The sequence below is a fragment of the Podarcis pityusensis genome (genome assembly GCF_964106645.2).
Source record: "Podarcis pityusensis genome assembly, chromosome: 1".
Taxonomy (NCBI): Eukaryota; Metazoa; Chordata; class Lepidosauria; order Squamata; family Lacertidae; genus Podarcis; species Podarcis pityusensis.
In genome coordinates, this window is record NC_138028.1 from 10,165,141 (window position 1) to 10,186,346 (window position 21,206).

Below are 21,206 nucleotides of genomic sequence, written 5' to 3' on the forward strand. Positions count from 1 at the left end.
TTGAAGGCTGATGCGACCACATTCTGCTTATTTTCCAATTATTTTATCAACCAGTTAATCTTGTGTGGATTTATTTATAAAAAAAAGTATTCTCAGAAACGTATACATACATGGATATTTAAGTTTACCATTTCAGACTACAAGTTTCTTCCAATAATAATAATTAAGAGCTGCATTGTTTTGTACTAAATATGAGGAGACATTACATGATGTCCACCTACTTGCACAAAGGGACTTCTAGCTCTCATCTCCCTGCTGCAGCCCCTCAAATATGCTCAGAAATTGCTCCAGAGTAGGGCTGGGCGATGTTAGGTTTTCAACAATATGATGTATCACCAGCAAAACATTGAAGTTTGGCGATAAACCGCAATGTTGAAACAACCTGCATTGGCCCCAGTTGGCAGTGCGCTGGGAGAAACTGACCTGAGGCGCTTTCAGCCCAGCGTCCGGAAGGCTGAAAGCGAGATGGGAGCTGCTCAGCTGGGGAGCATGAGAGATCCCCAGCTGAGATCCCCGACCCTGCTCCTGCTTGCCTGGAAGAGTTACCTCGAGTTGAGAACTTTGCCCCAGGACGAGAACGGAAATCGTGTGCCGGCGGCACAGCGGCAGCAAGAGGGACCTATTAGCGAGAGCACGCCTCTAGTTAAGAACAGTTTCAGGTTAAGAACGGACCTCCAGAACGAATTAAGTTTGTAACTAGTGGTGCCACTGTAATAGGAGTGAGATGGGACAGCTTTCTCCTTCCTTCCCAGCTGAGAGAGCCCCATCCTGCTCCTCCTTGCATGGGAGCAGGAGCTGGATTGGGGCTGCTCAGCTGGGGAAGTGCAGGCTCCTTCACATTTTTCCATTGAGGGGTGTGTGCCTCCGCTCCCCTCAAGGGAAAAGTTCAAAGGAGCCCCCACCTCAGCATCAGAGCCCCTACACCACCTGAAGGCAATCAGGCAGAAAAGGGGCTGGGGTCGGGGAAGGCGGAGGCAGCCCAGCACCTGCATCTGAGAGCCCCTGCACCCCTCTGATGTCTTCAAAGGTTTGAGAAGCTAGTCAATTGACCATGGTCAAATTTCCCACAATGTCAATAATGTTTTATGTAGATGGGCAGCCAACTTTTTAAATTGTATCATGGTGCCTTCCAATAACTAATGCTGTGTATTTCTTGTTGCCCAGCCCTACGTAGTACACATGAACTCCACAGTTATGAGAAGGAATCTCCTGGCCAGTACTATATCCACGTTTTAAAACCATTGCCTTTACATACATGCTATCCCTGAAGTTCCAAGCAAAATCTGAAAGTAATTATTTGATCTCTTATACATCACAGACATAAATTTATATCTGCACAACGAGAGATCATAGATCTGTCAGTCATATCATCCATTGCAAGCAGAAGGACCCAGTTCAATTTCTGTCAACTTCAGCAAGCTATAAAGAATAGTTGATTTAGAATATTGTTTCCCCTATTCATAATAACTAAACAATCTGGGTTTTTCTAAATAGAACTACCATCTCCCTTTGAACTGTAGTTCAACTAGCCTAAAACTTTAACACATTTAACCACCATTTGATCTGTGAATTGCCAAAGTTTTTATAACCACCTAACGGCCAAGTCAACCTCCCTGTGATCATACACTTTCAATGTTGTCACATACCATTCAAAATGCAACTGAAGTTGCAGACCCATAAGCTTTGAAAAGATTCTATTCATATTGAAATGCAACACTGATTTGTTTACCAAAATGCCACACAGGCCGACAAAAATATTTGGAAAGTCAGGTAATTCAACACACTGAAGAACATTTTTGTTTTGGTAGAACAGTGCTGGCTGATGATGGACTCAGATCATTAGGAAATTATGGAAATGAAAGCTCAGGTTTTTGTGTCAGATTCTTGATGAGAATTTTTAGAAAGAAGCATCAGTCTGGATGGAACCTGGAGTCGTAGCTAAGCACTTCTTGTATCAGGTGCTGAGGGGCTTTTATTCAGGAGCCCTGCAGGAACAGGAACCAATTCCTCTGGCCCTTGTGCCACTATAGCTGCTTGTCACTCAAGAAAACTCGTTATTTCAGATCAGGCTGACAGGCACTGCTGAGTTTGAGAGTCAAGTGATACAGGAGAGCCAATCCCACTCCAATTCCTGCTCTCCATTTTTTTAATTATTAATTTGCATTATATAGCTCTAAAGCCTACCCTGCACAAACTTAGTCTGGGCAACTCATTTCTGAGAATGAACATGAGCAACATTCTACGTTCCTGTTCTTGGCCTCCCACAACTATTTCCCATCGGATACCTGGCCTATTTAGCCAAGCCATATCCTCCCTTGCCCATATGAACTGTTGCCTTAACTTTCGAGTTACTGGTACCTGACATTTTTAAGAAATCAAGTGTCATGTGTCTAACACAGTAGCTCTTCACAAGGTGAATCAATGAATGACCACAATGGAGAAGATGAGTACTCAAGTTCACTGTGTCAACCATACTCAAAAACATACAAGGTGTATTTAACTTGTCAAGTGCTTCCCAACTTCTCTCATTGTTAATCTACTTTCAGAGGAAGAAGAGGGAAGCCCGCTTGGTTTTATTAGGCCTCGGGCAAGCTAAATGGCATTAGCCAAGATTACATGTTCTGCAACCTCCTCTACCCTATGTGAGGTTTGCTTAAATGTATCTAAGTATAGCATGACCAAGCTTCTGTCACCCAGTCCCTCTTAATGCAGCCTGGCCTGAAGGTTCACAACAAAGTTTGCCTGGACAAGGCCTCACGTCAGTCACATGGAATATGTTCATCTGTCCTTCATAAAGCCTGCTCTGGCACATGCTTGACAAATTCCACTTGCTATTCAAATAAAACAGGGTTTTTATTTTATTACATTTATAGCTAGCCTTTCTTCCATCATTGCACCCAAGGCAGCGCAAACCCATGTAACCAGATTCTTATGTGCCTTCAAACAATATATGAGGAGATCATCTTTGTTAAATTACTGAGTATTCCATACCTTGCTAATTGCAAGTTGACTAAGTGCAAGGAACAGAAAATATAAGCAGCTGCAGAACAAAACAAAGTTGGCAGCTCCAAAATTAAACATTTCATACTACAGTACAAGTTACTAGAATTATCTGTTAGTAAACACAGCGTCTGTTTTCCATGTTTGCACACTTTTGGTAGGCTGAAAAGATCCAACAATAAAAATGAGAAAGGTAGAGAATATATACAAAAGCTTCCCTGATTTTTCAATGGTCCAGATTCCTAATGAAACTGCAGAAATTGTCAAAGCTTAAATGCTGCAGAAAATAATCAGGCTGTGTGATCAACCACTAAACTCCCAGAACATGCACTGTCTGCTAATATTGCAACTACATTATGATAAACAGAACTGGCAATCAGTTATTCAACATAAGCATCAATAGAATTTACACATACATTACACACCTATAGAGCAGTTAAATAGTTCACTGTAATCCAGTGTGAACTTTCTTTCTGCATAAAGGTAGGTAGCCGTGTTGGTCTGCCGTAGTCGAAACAAAATAAAAAAATTCCTTCCAGTAGCACCTGAGACCAACTAAGTTTGTTATTGGTATGAGCTTTCGTGTGCATGCACGAGATTAGGGGGCTTTAACTCTTTGCCTCCCTGTGTTCCCAATCCAGATTGGGCCTACTGTACCTGCATGGCGTGGGGCACACACCTCCCATTGGAGCAAGTAGGGGCCCACTGCCAAGAAAATAGCAAGCAGTAGAGAGCCCAGTCCAGATGTGAACCCTAGCAGGAGGGGTCAGGCCAAAGGTTGATGCCCCATTCCCTCTGTGGCAGGATCCCAGTCGAATCAGGCCTCTCATTCCCACACTTGACCTTTAGCAACTGGCTGGGCGTCTTTTTAAACTCATAGATGATGTCTAAGTTTGTTACTGGTATGAGCTTTCGTGTGCATGCACATGAAAGTTCATACCAATAACAAACTTAGTTGGTCTCTAAGGTGCTACTGGATGGAATTTTTTATTGTGTTTTCTTTCTGCAGACAGCAACTATTATCTGACTCTTCCACAACTTATTTATAATTAAAACATTGTTTTCCAACTGATAAAGATTGGTAGAGCCTTACCTTTTAGCAGAGGCAGTGGAGTTAACTCTATAGGCTTGCCCTGAGACCGAAACTGGGAGGAACTTTGCGACCTCTTCTGCCTGGCTTTTCTGACGGACTTCCGAGAAAATCCGTCTACTTTATCCACTGATGGAGGAGTGGTTGGTGCTGAGGACATATCCCTACTGAAAGGAACAAAGATCTTTAAGAATTTTCCAATAAATATTACACACACACTTCACTGCCCCTTAAAGATCATACCAGCAAGAAATCTGTCTCTAACTGCAGAGTTTAGTTTGGGAAACTGACTTAGAGGGCAATCCAATTTGTCCATTGGTCCATCCAGTCCTAGTATGACAAGATACATGCAATGAGAATCCCTCAATAATAAGGGACCAGTGCAATGAACATACATATATGCAGCTGCACCAGTCTTTATTTTTCTCATTCTTGCTCCAATTCACTTTTTTTTCTTTTTGAGGATATTTTTAAGTTCTCCTTCATGCATCATAGCAATTATGCAAGCAACACAGGGAAAGCAAATTCATAACATCTTTAAATGGGTGGCATGAACTCTCCTATTAGGAATCGTTTCTGGAAATAGTGAGCCTTTCAGTCCGTATTGCATAAATACAATACTCCAGATACCCCTAAATTAATCTGACGTTATTTTAAACATGTAATCAAAGTTATGTAATGGCAATGTGAGTCTGACACTGAGTTCAGTTAGTAAAATATGTATCATGTCCATTACCTATGGTGCTAACCTGCAATTCCCTTTTTCTTTTGCTTCCCATTTCTTGAGTCACTGAAATTGGGGGAAGTGCTGGGAGTGTTGTAGTCCAATCCCTTGCCCTAAGCCAGGAAACCCTAAAATAACCCCTGTGAACCCACAACCTCACAAAGTAGATCGATTTTAAAAAATTACAACACCTTCTCCTTACATGCAAGGAAACACAAGATATTGTCATTATGGATTATTTAAACATGTCATATTATATTCTTTTAAAATAATAAAGTTTTTTTACTTATGATTTACTATTTTAAAATAGCAGCAAACATAATAGTAAGATCTCATACTGCAAACAGTGGGCACTGAAATCAACACAGGACACATTACTCAAGTCAATGGGACTATGCTATACACACAAGACCTTTGCAGGAAAAAAGGGCATTACTGCAATTATAAAATATCATTGAATATTGATTTAAATGTTTATTGCCCTGTGTCAGTCCAAAAGTTGAACTTTCATATATGAGAGTTACATGTTGATTTTTAAGATGACCAGTGCTGTGTAAAAAGCACAGTGGGTGTGGGTGTCAGAATTGTGTGTACAAAAACTACAGTACTCTCAACCTCTACAAGGAATCACAAGCCCTTGTCACTCTGCAGTGAGAGCAGCTTTATCTACAACAATCCATACTTTTATCAACTTATCGTTCTCATGGCCGTTGCCGCATTGTTATCCTGACTAACACAGCTTGCATGTAAAAGATTAATGATACTGTGTTATTATTATGGTTATCAATTTAAGTATGAAAAATTAAAATATTAAATATACCATGAAAATGTGAGGCCTCTACTAAAGGATGCCAGTTTTCCAAACTGAAGATGTATAAAACTAGCCTTTAAGCTATATTTGAGAGAAGCTCCACACAAACAACAAGGATGTTACTGGTCCTCCGGTGGGACCCCGAAACTCAAAAAACACCCCTGCACTCACAGCCCAATGCAAAGCATGCTTACTCAAGAGGGAAACCTGGCTTTCACTCTTGAATAAGTATGCAAAGGCTGGTGCTGCACTCTGAGGTTTCCGGGCCTGCTAGGCAGGGGTTTATCCTCGCATTGTCAACAACCCTTTAGGACTACGTCTCCATCTCTCCTGGAATATTTTCGCGGCGTCTCAAAATGGAACGGCTAACCGTATTAATGGACAAGCCCTCAAGCAGATCCTTTCGACGGCGGGATCATTGTGTCAGCAAGAAGCTTTTGGCGGCCCTTCTCGGCTGTAAATTTAGCAACGCCCGCCCCCCCTTCCCGCTTCGTTAAGGGTCTAATTCTAACCCGACGAGCCCCGGCGACAGTCGGCAGGCAACGCGGGGCGCGGAAGAGGACAAGAGGGGCCCTTCCCGCTTTCGGATCTCCCTCCCCGCGGCGGGCGGCTGCTTCCTCGGACATAATCATGCAGAAATAGATCTTATTTATTTGTGTTTGCGCGCGCGCGGGGGGGGGGGTGTTATTAATATCCCAGCGTGGCCTTCCCTTCCCCTCCCCACCACCCGCTTCCCCCGAGCTTTCCCTTCTCACCCCCTTGGGCCAGCGCAGGCTTAAGCCGGGGATTACCGTTATTATTTTTAAGCGAGGGGGGCGGCGGCGTTTGGGCGCCTGCGGAGCAACCGGCTGTCAACGCGGGGAGGAAACACCGGCGGGCCGAGAGGGGCGGAAGCGACCCCCTCGGTGACACCGGGTGACCGGAGGGGGGGGGGAGACACCTCGTCCTGGCGGATCGGGGGCGATCCCCTCGCGCCTTCCCTCCAACGCTCCCAACACGCGCGGCCGGGCGGTTGCGCTCTCTCTCTCTCTGGAAGTTACCTTGAACCCTCCCGGCAGAGAATCCAGAGACGAGGAGGAGAAAAAAGGAGCAGCAGCAGCAGGAGCAAGGCCCCGATCCCCGGCGGAGGCGGCGAGGGCGAGCCGGACCGGCGCGCGTGTGCCTGCGCCTCTCTCTGGCCGCGGCGCGGTTCCTGCCGCAGGAGCAGCGGCAGCCTGGTAGGCCTCGGCGGCCTCCCCCAGCGCAGGGCGGCGTTGGCGGCTTCGGGAATCAGCGGCGAGCGCGGCGGCGGCGGCGGCTTCTCCTCGTCTTTCCCTCCGGTCCCATGCGCTGCCGCCCTCGGCCCGCTCCCACCCTCCTCTCCCCCCAACGACACGGCGGCGGCCGCCCGAAAGGCCTCCTCCTCCTCCTCCTCCTGCGGTTGTAGCCGAGGCGGCGGCGGCTTCTCTCACATTCCCGGCGAGGCGGCCTCGGGGAAGGAGGGCGAGCGCGGCCCGAGCTGCCTTCGTTCGGGGTGCGGCGAGGAGGAGGAGGAGGAGGAGGGAGGAGAAGCGGCGGCGACGGCGGGCGCTGCTCTTGCTGCTGCGGAAGGTTTTCTCGGGCGGCCTCTTTCCCTTTCTCCCCGCCTAATGTCGCTGCGGCTGCGGCAGCTCTCGCTCGTCCCTATTGTCAGTCAGTCAGTCAGTCACTGAGCTCCGGCCATGGCCCTCTCCCGTCTCTCAAACACACACACACACACACACACGCTCGCTCGCGCCCTCTCCCGCTTTCTCCGGCGCGCGCACGCGCTCTCGCTCTCTCTCTCTCACACACACACACATACACCGTCAGTCAGTCAGCCGAGCCAGCCGTTCAGGCCCCCGCTCGCAGCCGAACATGCTGGGACCCTCGAGGCCCCGCCTCGCGCCCACGCCCCTCGGGAGGATGGCGATGGAGGGGGGGGAGGAGGAGGAGCCGAGGCTGGGCGTGCGCGTGCCGACACCGTTGACGTCCGCCGCCGCCGCCAGAACGTCCGACGCGAAGCCTCATTGGGCCGGAAGCAAGTCGGTTCCTCCTCCTCCTCCTCCTCCGGCCCCTTCTCGCCTCAAGTGGCAGCAGCGAAAAGAGGACAAGGCCGCGGCGGGAGGCGAGTGGTACGGGCGTTTTCTGTCAGGGAAGGGAGACCGGCGGGGAGAGGCGAGGGTGGGTGGGTTGGTTGGTTCTCGCCGCCCCCCCTTCTCCCCCGGAGTCCCGCGGTCCTCCTATCTCCCACAACGGCCGGCGGCGGCGGTCTCCCGAGGGAAGCGGGGTGCTGCGCGCCGACCGCCGGGCCTTTGCGAGGGGTCAGCTTCCGCCTGGGCTCTGGAAATTAAGGGACTTGGCAGGGTGCGGGGATATTTTTTTTCTGGGAAGGCTGAGGTAAGTATTCACACGTGACGCATTTCTCGACGCGTGGAGGAAGAAGCGGAAGCTCGCTGGCCGTGGCCCGTGTCGCCTTTTCGCGGATGCCGCGCGCGCGCGCTGATCCTGGGATCGCCCCTTTTCTCTACGAGGCGGATTTTGTTATTATTTTGCGGAGCAGCTGCCTGGCTTGTGGGGAAAGAGGAAGAAAAGCTACCCGCGCGACGTTTCCGAGAGAGAACCCACAAAACAAACCCCGCGGAGCGGTTTGCGCGCTGGTTTCAGGTGCGATCCTATGCCTACCTGCCTGGAAGCGGCAGCCTGGGCGGAGACGTCTGAGAGGAGCCCAGCAGCGAGGAAGCCCCTGGAGCCTGTGAGGGCTTGGCGCCTATCTGGGTGCTGCTTCCAGGCTGGAGAGGCAGCAGAAGAAAGGCAGCTTGGACATCAGAGAAGAGGAGAAGTTACATGTTCTTCTGCCCTGCCCAAATAACTTTTGGCCGTTTCCTTGCCTAAAAGAAGCTCGTTTAGTAGGCGTGGGTTAGTGTTCAAGGTGCAGTGATGCGCCAGCTGTGACAGATTGCAGGATGCAGCATGGTCTTGCCTTGCCTCTTCCTTTGGCCAGTCACTATACATGCCCTGGGAATTTGTCCTCACTGGGGTGTTGTCCTGACTACATATGGGGATTCGTATGATGAAATACTCCAGCGTCCAAAAGTATTTCCTCTGTGTAAGGAAATTAGCTTGCCAAGGAGAAGATACTGTCCTAGCTTCTGTATAAGGTTTCCACATGGAGGGAGGGAGTGATGGTGCTGGTTTCTGTATGGAGAAGTGTTGCAACATATGAAAAACCCCACCCAAAATTCCAGACCAGCCATGCCACTTCATTGCTTAAGAAAGAATTAGGGCTCACATCTAGGGCCCAATGAGTTGATGATGGGGACAGTCAATGCAATTTTTCTAGAAAAAGAAGTGCTGGAGCTCACCAAGAAATTCTCCTTTGTTCTCTTAGAATGGCAATGGCACCTACTTGAGAGATTCCAGAGCTGAGTTCAGGTGAGCTCTGACTGAAAAAAAAGCCCTGGGGACAGCCATGTTTGTTTGCCCTATATGAAGTTGGGGGTTGCAAAAGGTGTCTGGAGGAAATAGACTGGAGAACGGCTGTAGCTCTTATGGTAGAGCTTTTGAAGTTTCATAGTTCCCAATAAATAGTGTAACCATGTACAGAGTGCACTTCCCTTGCCAATGACGAATCCTTTTAAAATAAAATGATCTTACAATACAGCAGTATTTCAGACCATGCTATATTGCCATTATAATTGCAAAGAAAGGAAAGCTGCAAAATGTTGGCAAGGAGCTCATTCTACTAGCCAGAAAATTAGTAATACAAATGGTTATGAAATTGAATGGAGGACCTATTTTGAAGAGGATTGCACTGAATAACAATTCCCCTCAGCACCTTGTTGATGAGGTAGCCCATGATGTTCAAATAACAGTGACTTCAGCAGTTTAATTTCCTATCCAGCTGGGCAAGTCAGTGTTTGGAAATTGTAATAGTCTTTTGACTTATGTAAGGTATTGCGGTACCAGCAAAAGGTGCACATTCAGTCCGTTTGCCAAATCATTTAAAGCTGACTTGAAGGGTGAGGCGATCTTCCTGTGCTTGGAGGAGTATTTTGAGAAATACGACAATCCACAGGTAATATTGCAGCAGCTGCTTCCAGTGGGACACCAGCAGTGATTGGCAAGTACTGTGGATCCCCCCCCAAAGTAAATAAAGAACTTTATTTTTGAACTAAATATCATGTTAATGTTTCTTGCTTGCAGTTGCCTGCAGTCCAGATCTCTGAGGAGTAAATTTGCCACTTCCATCTTGGACATTCTCCATCATTTTGAGCCCCTCCAAAGCCTAGAGCACTCTTGGAGCTCCAGGTGACTAGGAATCACACCATTGCACTGTCAGCCCCTGTAGTTCTTGATCATGGAGCCTGCTCTGGAACTACCACAGAGATACAGATGGTGGGCTGTACACAGCTCTGGTGTAGAACCAGTTCTCATGATTGGTAATGCTCAAGGATGTGGACAAGGTACTTGAATCAGTCGGGGGACCGCTTCCCCTCTGGATCTTTGCCCTCATGGCTGCTAAAAACTAGCAGGCAGAGGACAGCATGCTGGGCTAGGGAGGTGGTTAATGTCTCCCTGCGAGACAGGGTGGTCCCTGCCTGCTTGAAGGAGGCAGGGGTAAGACCACTCCTTAAGAAGCCTGCCCTGGATTCAGAAAATCTTAAGTAATTACCAGCCAGTTGCCAATCTCCTCTTCTTGGTAAGGTTCTTGATTGCATCATCGCAGATCAGGTTCAGGCACTCTTGGAGGAAACTGATTTTCTAGATCCATTTCAGTTGGGGTATAGGCCTGGTTTGGGCACAGAAACTGCTTTGGTCACCCTGTATGATGACCTCTGTCGGGGGGGGGGGGAATGTGTCCCTGTTAATTCTCAACCTCTCAGTGGCTTTCAATGCCATAGACCATAGTATCCTTCTGGAGCAGCTGTATGAGTTGGGGGTAGGTGGGTGGCACTGCTTTTCAGTGGTCAGATAGTCTATTCCAGAGGTTGATACTTTTAGCATGTTCTTCAGCCCTGTGGAGCCTTCATTGTGGGGTTCCTCAGGGTTCAAATTTATCCTCTATGCTGTTTAACATCGACATGAAACCACTGAGTTGGGTCATCCAGTGTTTTGGAGTATGTTGTCAGCAATATGCTGATGACACACAGCTCTACTTCTCCTTTACATGGGTGTGCAGGACAGTTGTTTTGCCTTGGAAAGAGACTGGATGAGAGTCAACAAATTGAAGCTCACTGAGGCACAGTTAGTGGGTAGTTCCCTATACCAAATAGATGGGCAGTTGCCTTCTCTTGATGGGGTTACAGTCCTTCTGGAGGAGTGGGTACATAGCTTGTGGGTGCTCCTGGATCCTTTGCTGTCATTTGAGGCTCAGATGGCCTTTTGCAATGTTAAGTGAAAATAGTAGTAAAAATTTCACCCAGCTGCCTCTGCATACAAAAGTACAGTGACTCTCAAAGGAAGATTGTTTACAAAGACTAGCCAATTCAGCTGTAGAACTTCTGAAATATGTGGAACCATCACTGGGTAATGAGTTGTTGCACTGTAAAGATCATGTCTTATTTTGATGGCTTATGTTGCAAATTTAATGAAATACAAAAAAGCCTGCAAAGGAAAGGCATTACTACCATTCAAACTCAAACTATAATACCACTATTTCACAGACTTGCTGCACCTGTAATGGGGAGCTGAGAATAGTACTTCAGAAAATGAACTATAGATCTATACAACACACCTTTCCTGAATTGCAGGGGGTGGACTAGATAACCCTCAAGGACCCTTCCAACTACAGTGGTACCTCGGGATGCGAACGGGATCCGTTCCAGAGCACTGTTCCCATCCCGAAGCAAACATAACCCGTGTCTGCGCATGCGCAGGTCACATTTCGGCGCTTCTGTGCATGCGCGTGACGTCATTTTGATGGTCTGCACATGCGCGCATGGTGAAACCCGGAAGTAACGCGCCGCGGAGCGCAACCTGAAAATGCTTAACCCAAAGCATATTCATCCCGAGGTATGACTGTATATGATTCTAATATTTTAAGGTTTGTTTTGAATACTTTGAAATTACAGAATGCAGTTTTCTGATTGGATTAGGATGTATCTCTGCTCTACTTGCAAACAGGAAGTGCAAATGTGGAGCCTAACCTACAGCAGGAATTCATCTAAATGAGCATGAATTTTGAGGCAAAAACACTTTTCAGTGGTTGCTAGAGCAGTGAGAACTGCTGTCAAATACCCAAACCACTGCAAGCATATTCAGGTCCATGCAGAGTTAAAGCTGGATTCATATATATTTGTGCTCTTCTGAACAGAGAAATGGGCTGAACATTAAGGAACAGTGATACCTACAGCCAAATATTCATGTACTTGTTGAAGCTCATTAAAGGTAAAGGTACCCCTGCCCGTACGGGCCAGTCGTGTCCGACTCTGGGGTTGCGCGCCCATCTCGCTTAAGAGGCCCGGGGGCCAGCACTGTCCGAAGACACTTCCGGGTCACGTGGCCAGCGTGACAAGCTGCATCTGGCGAGCCAGCGCAGCACACGGAAACGCCGTTTACCTTCCCGCTGGTAAGCGGTCCCTATTTATCTACTTGCACCCGGGGGTGCTTTCGAACTGCTAGGTTGGCAGGCGCTGGGACCAAGCAACGGGAGCGCACCCCGCCGTGGGGATTCGAACCGCCGACCTGACGATCGGCAAGTCCTAGGCGCTGAGGTTTTACCCACAGCACCGTGCGTCCCTTGAAGCTCATTAGAAAAGATTAAAAAATATGTATTGTTGTTATTTGCACTTTTTCACTATATAGATAATGGTTCATAGTAATAGTAATAGTGATTGATTGATTGATTGATTGATTAGTAAATGTTGATTATATATTGATATTTCTTCACTTGCCTTTATTTACATTCCTAAGAATTTGGTTTGGGATCAGCAACAGCTTTATAAACTCATCAAGGGCTCAGTGGATGTTGGGAAACCCTGGTGTAGTAGATAAGACTAGATGGACTAAAAGTGTAAATGTAGAACAGCTGCTTATGTTCATCCTGACAAATAAACATACACACACCTTACCTTGCCGTGCCCCATCACTTCAGACACTTTTCTCATTGCCTGGCTGATATCTGGCATTGCAACCAGACCAGAAGAAAAGTGCCTGAAATAACAGAACACAGAGAGATAAGCTATAGGAGGACTCTGCTTCCTCATACCTGTATGCACCTTTTCTAAAAATTATACACCATATCCCACCCATCCTTTTTGTTGCTGTTTACATGAGCATAGCAAATAAGAATAATAAAATATTGCTGCCCCTTCATTAGATTCAAGTTGGACACCCAATAATAAAGGGTGTTTTATCTCAATGGTATATCTGATAGCAAAGAGATTATGTTGAAGGATACCGTGCTACCAACTCCTATCATGTGACATGCAGATGTCTGACCTTGAAGCAAATGAAATATTAATTTGTAAAAAGCACAGTAAGTATAACACATTTGAAAATATTTAGCTTCCTTTTTCGTGTAGCTTATTTGAAATATTTGGTTATAGTGTGGAAAACCTTGTTGAGAAATTAGATATACAGTGGTGCCTCGCAAGACAAAAAACGCGCAAGACGAAAGAATTTTCCGTTTTTTGAGTCGTTCCACAAGACGAATTTCCCTATAGGCTTGCTTCGCAAGACGAAACGTCTTGCGAGTTCTTGCGAGTTTGTTTCCTTTTTCTTAAAGCCGCTAAGCCATTAATAGCCGCTAAGCTGTTAATAGCCGCTAAGCTGCTAATAGCCGTGCTTCGCAAGACGAAAAATCCGCAAGACGAAGAGACTCGCGGAACGGATTAATTTCGTCTTGCGAGGCACCACTGTAATTATATGCTGATCAGTATGTGATATGCTGAGTTGCACAGTATTTTTCTATAGAATTATTGATTTTATTGCATTATATTTATAAAGTATGTTACCTGGAGGAAAGCAGTTATATCTCAACACTTTTAATTGCCTACCATGCTCACAGTGATACGAATAAATATTATTAAAGGTTGCCGTCTTAAGCACACTTGATAGTGAATAAGGCCTGTTGAGCTGGATAGGACTTAAGAGTAAACACACTTAAGGACTGTGTTAAAAGGGGTGGGCTTTTCCACCCTTTTAATGCATATTTGTGCTAAGGAGGTGGCATTTAACATGGAGCATGGTGATACGATTTTATGAATGTGATGTTAAAAGTTGGTGTTGACCATTTTTGCCCAGACCACTTGTACAGCTATTGCTGTTAGACTCTATAGACTCTGTATCTAATAAAGTGTACTCTGGTCCACAGAAGCTCATACAATAATAAATTAGTTGGTCTTTAACCATCTAACTTGAAGCTTTAAACTAAAGCATCAAACATGGCTAGTTCTCTGGGCTTAGGTGGCGACCCTTAATCATTTTCTCTAATACGTTCCCTGTAACTTTTTTTCCAGACTGCTGTTACAACTTAAAGAGATTTGAGCACTGGAAGCTATGCAGTAATTAAGGTGGTTCTTGTTTTCAGTCATTTTAAATATGCCACCTTTATTTATGTGTGTATGACTATGAATGGTATTATAAAGCACCCAAGATTGTGAAACACTGCAATTAAAGTAGATCACAACTGCTTTCCAAGAAACTGTGTGTGTGTGTGTGTGTGTGTGTGTGTAGTGGCTTGAATATCTTTTGGCTATTTAATACATAATGATATCTGTGTTTGCTGATAGAAATTACAGTTGCGCGGCTCTTGGCTTTCAACATTCAGTGATATTCTGCTAAAAGCCACTAGAGATGGCTTTTACAAAATACAGATCAACTGTTGAAAGAATGAACACCTGACAACTGTAATGTTTGGGACATACTGTTCTGGCTAAGAATCCCTGCCCAGCAACACTGTGTGAGGCAGATTTCAGTTGAAGATAGTACATGTTAAGTAAAGATGAAGATAGAATTCCTCAGAGGACCTGTCAGTGTGGAGTAGGCAAGTCAGAAAACTCGAAGACAGCAGCTACTCCTCCCAGCTGTCAAAGCCAGAAATTCTAAGATAATTTGCATAATTCCTTCCTGTTGGAGCAAGTGGGAGGAGTAATCTCCAGGATACAATTATCAGCTGATGGAAATGCATTATTAGCAGCAATTATTTTCCCAATACTGCTTTGGAGTATATTTAAATGGGGGGGGAGGAATCTTACATATTAGGTCTATTATAATCTCATAATTTAGGATTGTTTTGTCAATAATTGTTCAGTCACATTCCCTTCTGTAGAAAACAAGAAATTTACTAGCTTCATATATAGGCTGATGATGTCTGAATAGGTGGTGACTGGAAAAGAAAACTTGGGAGTCGTGGGGTGGCACAGGGGAAAAGTAACCCTTGTTTGCTGGAGGTGAACAGCAAATTCCTTGGTAGGTTCCAAGGCATAGTATAAAGGCATACAATGCAGCTGAAGCTAAGCAGGTCTCTGTCTGGCCAGTTCTTGAATGGGGAGAACCCCATGTAATTACCGTATTTTTTGCTCCATAAGGCACACCTCACCATAAGACGCACATATTTTTTAGAGGGGGAATGCAAGAAAAAAAATTAAGGGAGTGCTGAGCAGAGCCCGTATGAATCCCAGGCTATGCTCAGCTCTCCCTTTCACGAGCCGCGAGGAGCCTGTGTGTGGCGCTTGCAGGCTTTTCCCCAAGGAGGGAGAAGGGCAGCCCGTCACTGACGGGCTGACTTTCTCCCTCCTCAGGGAACACGCTCCACACGGCTCTTTAAAGGGAGCGCGGCTCTTGGGGGCTTTTCTGGGAGGTAGGGGAAGGGACAGAGCTGTGCTCTCTGACCCTTCCCCCACCTCCCGCAAAAGCCAGGGATAGCCTCGCGAAGCCTCCACAGGGCATGGGGATGAAGGCTCCCCGTGCTTTCAGAGGCTTCACGCGGCTAAGCCAGAAGCTAGAACAGCTAGAGGGAGTGCTGCACACACACATTTCCCCTTACTTTTTAGGAGGGAAAAAGTGTGTCTTATAGAGCGAAAAACACGGTATATCATCTTGAGAGTAGGAAAGGGGTGGGACATAGCAGCCAACTAAAATAAAGGGCTGAAATTCCTTCGATATGAAGAAACGTTAAAATGTCTGGAGCTTTAGAAAAAGGTGTTGAATAAGGGGAGACGTGATTGGGGTTTAACAAATTATCCGGTTGATAGAAGTGGGGAGGGGAAATCACAGGGGAGTATTGTTTGCCTTTCTGTCCTGCTTGTGGACTTCCTGACTGGCCACTGTTGGGAGCAGTGTTGACCCCTGGCTCAAATCCAGCAAGGGGTTTCTTGTGGTCTTATCATTCTGTCCTCAAAGTCCCAAGTGTCATTGCAATCCTCAATCCATTTTCTGACACATTTTTCCTCTCTGAGGATCATGCAGCTACACTATTTTTGGCAGCTAGCTGAAAATAACTTCCGCTGGCATCGAGAAGGTAGTGGTAATTTGGAAAATTCAGGAGAACTTTTAAAAAGTGATAAAGGCTCTGGAAAGGAACTGAGAATGTTTTCATCTAAAAAGAGGTGGCATGTGCACTTCTTTGAAAATAAAGCATGTAAAAAAGGGGGGTGACACTTGTTTATCCACAACATAAGAAGTAATGGGGTTAAACTGGAAAAAGAAAGTTTCCAAACTATAAGGCCTGCTTGTCCGAAGCGCAAGCCATCCAGAAAAAGCTCAAGAAGAATCTGTTAGGAATGAATTCATGTGATTCTGGGATTGCAGCCACAATGAATTTACTGTGCTATTATTCACAATATGTCTAAAAGTATGTGGAATGAAAGAGTTTTATAATAGAACCAAAAGTGCACCAAGGGATCAGGTGTTGACGTAGTTCAATTCACCATTATCACTTCTAGTTCGTATTTAAGGTTTCTGTGAATTCAAACATCACAACAAAGGAAGCTTAGCCAAGATTTGATGTAGGGTTGCCACCAACAACTTATCTGTCTGAATTTTTGCTGTTTGAAATATAGCAGCCCTATTTGATGTAATATATGCATTGGCAAATCAGTTTATAGTAAGCCAGTAAACCAGAGTTAAAAATCATATTTTGAATTGAGCTTGTAAATAATTATTTTACAAACTCTGGTTTGGCATGCTGTCTGAACTGGCAAATAATTGATACAACAGTTGCTTTGGTTGCTGACCCATAGAGGCACCAATGACCTCATGAATTTACAATGCTAGGTGCTTACAGGATGGAAAATTAAAGTAGGAATGCAGCTCTAAAACCATGGTTTGTATGTTGGAAGTTCAAAACATAGTTTCAGTTCTATACTATGATTAGCACAAACTATGGTTTGCTATGTCTCAACTGAACTGCTGGTGGCTGCGTTTTTATGTATTACAGAAGCAAAATTACCCAGAGCAAACTCAACTTATGCTTTTAGAAAGTATACAAACATGACTAGTTTTGCCAGTATGTGTATGGGATTGGGCAAGAGAACATGCATTCCAAGGAAAGCATGAAAAACAGGCACATCATCCACTTTCCATGCAACTGCATGTGCATTTGACCCACAGTTCCTGATCCAAAATTTTTTAAGTGGAACGGATTTCCTTAACTGGAGCAGTATGAGGAGTTGCAGCAGCGTTGAAATTAGACTTACATTGTACTTTTTCTTCTAATCAGCAAACTTGCTCCTAGCTTCCTTTTCTTATTGGTCGGCTTTCCTTTTCTTTCTTGGACATTTCCCATGAATTCTTGCTTCTCTGTATTTTTGAGAGAGGTCAGAATGTCTTTCACTATGTAGTGTAACTAATGTACACCTCATGGCCATATTTGCAAATAGCAGCAGCTTAAATGTTGCAATTGTACGCTTAATTTACATCTGGGTTTCTATAAAAATAATTGTGATAATGTATAATGGCTTTTCTATATCCTGAGGCATCTTAGTCCTCTTGAATTAGAAAGTCATTCTCTGAGAAAACCCATTGAATTTGAGGGATCTCAGTTAATCATGACTGATGTCCATTGAATTCAATTGGTCTACTCAAGAGTATGATGCAGCTCATTGTTGTCTTCTGCTGATATGACTGTGAAGTTGCACAACTACCCTTTAGCATAGACAGTCCCACTGAATATAATTGAAGAAGAATAATAGCTGTCCCATTAATGGATCTTTTGGAAATGCCCTTGTTCAAAATTCAACAAATTGCAAGCACTCATGTTTCAGTTATGATCATTTAGAGGGATCTTTAAGATATTTGTCAAGATAATTCCTTTTTTAAAAAAAATTGAGAGGGATTTGAGTGCCTACCAATCAAAATATCTCAAGCTGAGTCTATATATGTGCCTTGCCAGCATCTACTTGTGTTTTCTGGGATTTGTGACCTCGTTTGTGACATATCTTCTGTGTCATATAGAATAAAAGCTCACAAAACTGTACAAAGCCCTTAATACTTTTATCCATGGTATTAAATTCACAATCAGGAAAGCAAAAGGGGGGCTTTCCCCACAAAAGTATATTCTTACAAATATGGTGCAGCTTCTAATCAATTTTTATGTAAGATTGGCACAGGGTGAAATCTTTAGTGAACTTGAAAATGGAAGAGTGATATTCATCACTTAAGTGTTCATTTGCAAGTCCAGTTCTTAGAATACAGTCATAACTGTTCTGCATGTATGCTCCTAATGTCTGAGCCAACTGCTTATTTCTACCAGTAGGTATGTGGTCAATATCTCATCTAAGACTACTTTAAGGTTTTTGCAGGAATTGAGACTTCCCTTCCTATTTTTTAATGTTTGGGCCAGTTATGCATTTCATTTTGGTTTAATATTTCATTTATTGAGATCATTTCTGTACTGATTTACAATTTTTGAAGAAAAAAGACTGTTGAGAGATTTGCAGCATCTCTCTTAAAGCATTACAAATACGTTATAAACTATAAGAATAGAACATTATAGCCAATGCTTTTCTCTGCCGCTTTGCTTCTGTGGTTGAAGCACTGTAAGTGGGAGATCTATAGTTAGTTAAGGAAATAGGGGTGCCCCACAGGCTTCTGGGAAGAGGATGCCCCCAACCTTAATGGCCCGATGGAGACTGGCCAAAGATGGACGTGAGGCCAGCACCTTACCTTGGAGGCAGCAGTGGGCACTGCTGGGCCTACATGGCAGAAAGGCTCTCCTTCAGCACCGGGTACTTGGCTTCCAGGCAGGCCTTGCACACAGCAAGCACAAGAAAGGCCAGCGCATTGCCTGCCTGCCAAGCCTCCCACTAGTCTGTCCATTCCCAACCGCAAGGGCTGGTGGACTGGCTGGCTGGGCTCCCTCACCCACTTGCTTGCTAACTCAGCTGAGGCCACCTCAGCTCCTGGCAACCAGCACCCCTTGGCCAGCCCCAGAGGCACCATTTGCCTGGGGAGGTTGTGGTAATTATTATTATTATTATTATTTATTTATTTATTTATTTATTTATTTATTTATTTATTTATACCCAGCCCATCTGGCTGGGTTTCCCCAGCCACTCTGGGCGGCTTCCAACAAAGTATTAAAACACAGTGGTCTGTTAAACATTAAAAGCTTCCCTAAACAGGGCTGCCTTCAGATGTCTTCTAAATGTCAGATAGTTGTTTATCTCTTTGACATCTGGTGGGAGGGCGTTTCACAGGGCGGGTGCCACTACCGAGAAGGCCCTCTGCCTTGTTCCCTGAAAATTGGCTTCTCGCAGCAAGGGAACCACCAGAAGGCCCTCGGCGCTGGACCTCAGTGTCCGGGTAGAACAATGGGGGTGGAGACGCTCCTTCAGGTATACTGGACCAAGGCTGCTGCAACAGACAGCTGCACAAGCCTTGAGGAGGCAGAGATGTGAGAGGGCATAAGAGGAGGGAGGGGAGGAAAGAGGGACAGAGGCTAGTTAGTTGCCCGCGGCACCCCTGACCATCATTCAAGGCACCCCAGGGTGCCATGGCACACTGGTTAAAAACACTGAAATAATCCTTTAATGTGAAGTGAATACACAGTTGCCACTGCTAAAAGAATTGTGGAGTTTGAGGCCAGACCCAGCATCAATCTGCTTTGGTGGAGTAAAAAAATGCCTTTCTGAAGTGAAGCAACCGCACTTTTATACACAACCATGTCTAAGAAAACTCTGGTGGCCTGGGTTGTGTTTGTTTGCTTGTTTGTTTGTTTGTTTGTTTGTTTGTTTGTTTGTTTGTTGCTTGTTTGCTGAAAAGCAGCAGGAGGGAGCCGTTCTCAGTTGAGAAGCAACTGGCAGGAAAAATATAATCAAACCGTTGCTTCCGCTCTGCAAAATCACTAGCGTCCAGAATTGCTTTTCGGCAAAGAACTGGGCTGTGATTTCATTCAGTTGCATATCTTGCCTCATGTGTCCCTGTCATGTCATTTTGCTCCTGCTTCCTTTTGTTCCATTTCACTCATTCCTTGCTTATTCCCTTTTGGCTCACTTTTCCGCTCCTCACCCCTTCCCAACACTCACTCTCTGCTCATTTTCCTCCCTTCCCCTTGTTTCCAGCTCTTCTCCGTGATGCTTTCTTCAAAATGCTTTCTCTTCTGTCCCAACTGTCATCGCCAACTGCTTCAGAATACACTTGAGTCCAGAGTTCTGCCCTTTCCTGCCTCCCTCCCTCCAATGTGTGAGATAAGCCACCTCCCTAAAGGTTCCTTTTGGGTTCGAAAAGCGAAGGAAGATGTCCTGCTTACTCGTCATTCGCTGTGCTTTCTTATTACTTCCGTTCTGGGAGTTGAGCTGAAATACAGCCACTGTGCTGAATTATTATTTTCACTTGAGCTGGAATCACAAGCATAAAAAGTAAAATTTTGCCCTGTCCGTTGAACCTGAATCCACTCCCCGTGGAGGACTTAACGGCCTGTCAACCAGATTTTGACCTGCCATGGTGCCACTAAACTCCTGTGAAAAGAACTGGAAAAATCCCAGAAATTGTCAGCTGCCTAAAATTTGCTTTGGTGCCAAATTTCCATCCTTCAACAGGACTCGTACTTTTTTAAAAAAACAACAACCGGGATAGCCTTATTCTGACAACTAAAAATCTGCAGTATTTTATGCCCACTTTTGCAACAGCAAAATTCTGGGATAAGGCAGACTTAATGGTTCTTACTGATATTATTTGAGTCTACCATAAGAGACCCTTGCCTTCATAAGGTAGCCTATATGTTTTGTAATGTGTACCAATCACTCCTACAGTCTTCAAAATGCCAAATGCTGTGTTGCGGCATGATGGCATTAAGAACACTGAGCCTCCAACAGCTAATTGCATGCGTTAATTTAAGAATGGCACTTCCTATATTCAAAGCTATCCAATGCCTGTTGGATTGTTAATAGATTTTGATGAGGCATATAAAGAAATGTCACTGACAAGTTGGAATAAGTTTTCATTAAGCTACATGTTCATATTTCCCACCCCCTTTCATATTTAAAGAGAAATGCACTGTTATTGCTATGTTAAAAGCTATAACTGACTGCAATTAATCACAATAGTTTTACACTTCTGTTGTGGCCAAACTGAATTAACAAGTTCTAAATCTGTCCAGCCCTGTCTTTATTGCCTTTTAGATAGTGCCATCTGATGTA

General features: G+C 45.0%; 1 protein-coding gene and 1 long non-coding RNA gene across 7 annotated transcripts in view; one reads left to right on the forward strand and one right to left on the reverse strand.

The window, feature by feature from the left end:
• Positions 1-20,209, reverse strand: part of PPP2R5E (protein phosphatase 2 regulatory subunit B'epsilon) — an 89,860-nt gene extending 69,651 nt beyond the window's left edge. The window contains exons 1-3 of one of the 5 annotated variants that reach the window (XM_080981059.1): positions 20,094-20,209; positions 17,265-17,367; positions 4,094-4,254 (exon numbers count right to left, since the gene is read on the reverse strand). In XM_080981059.1, coding sequence (XP_080837185.1) covers positions 4,094-4,254; positions 17,265-17,353 — 250 coding nt within the window. In that variant the 5' untranslated portion in view covers positions 17,354-17,367; positions 20,094-20,209. Of the gene's footprint in view, positions 1-4,093; positions 4,258-6,665; positions 7,067-17,264; positions 17,368-20,093 lie in introns of those variants that run through there. The other 4 variants (XM_080981058.1, XM_080981061.1, XM_080981062.1 and 1 more) reach the window with 4 other exon arrangements.
• The window catches only part of LOC308470352, a 31,038-nt gene continuing 17,451 nt past the window's right edge, over positions 7,620-21,206 (forward strand). The window contains exon 1 of one of the 2 annotated variants that reach the window (XR_013982385.1): positions 7,620-7,757. This is a non-coding gene — a long non-coding RNA (uncharacterized lncRNA). The remainder of the gene's footprint in view (positions 7,758-21,206) is intronic. The other variant, XR_013982386.1, reaches the window with a different exon arrangement.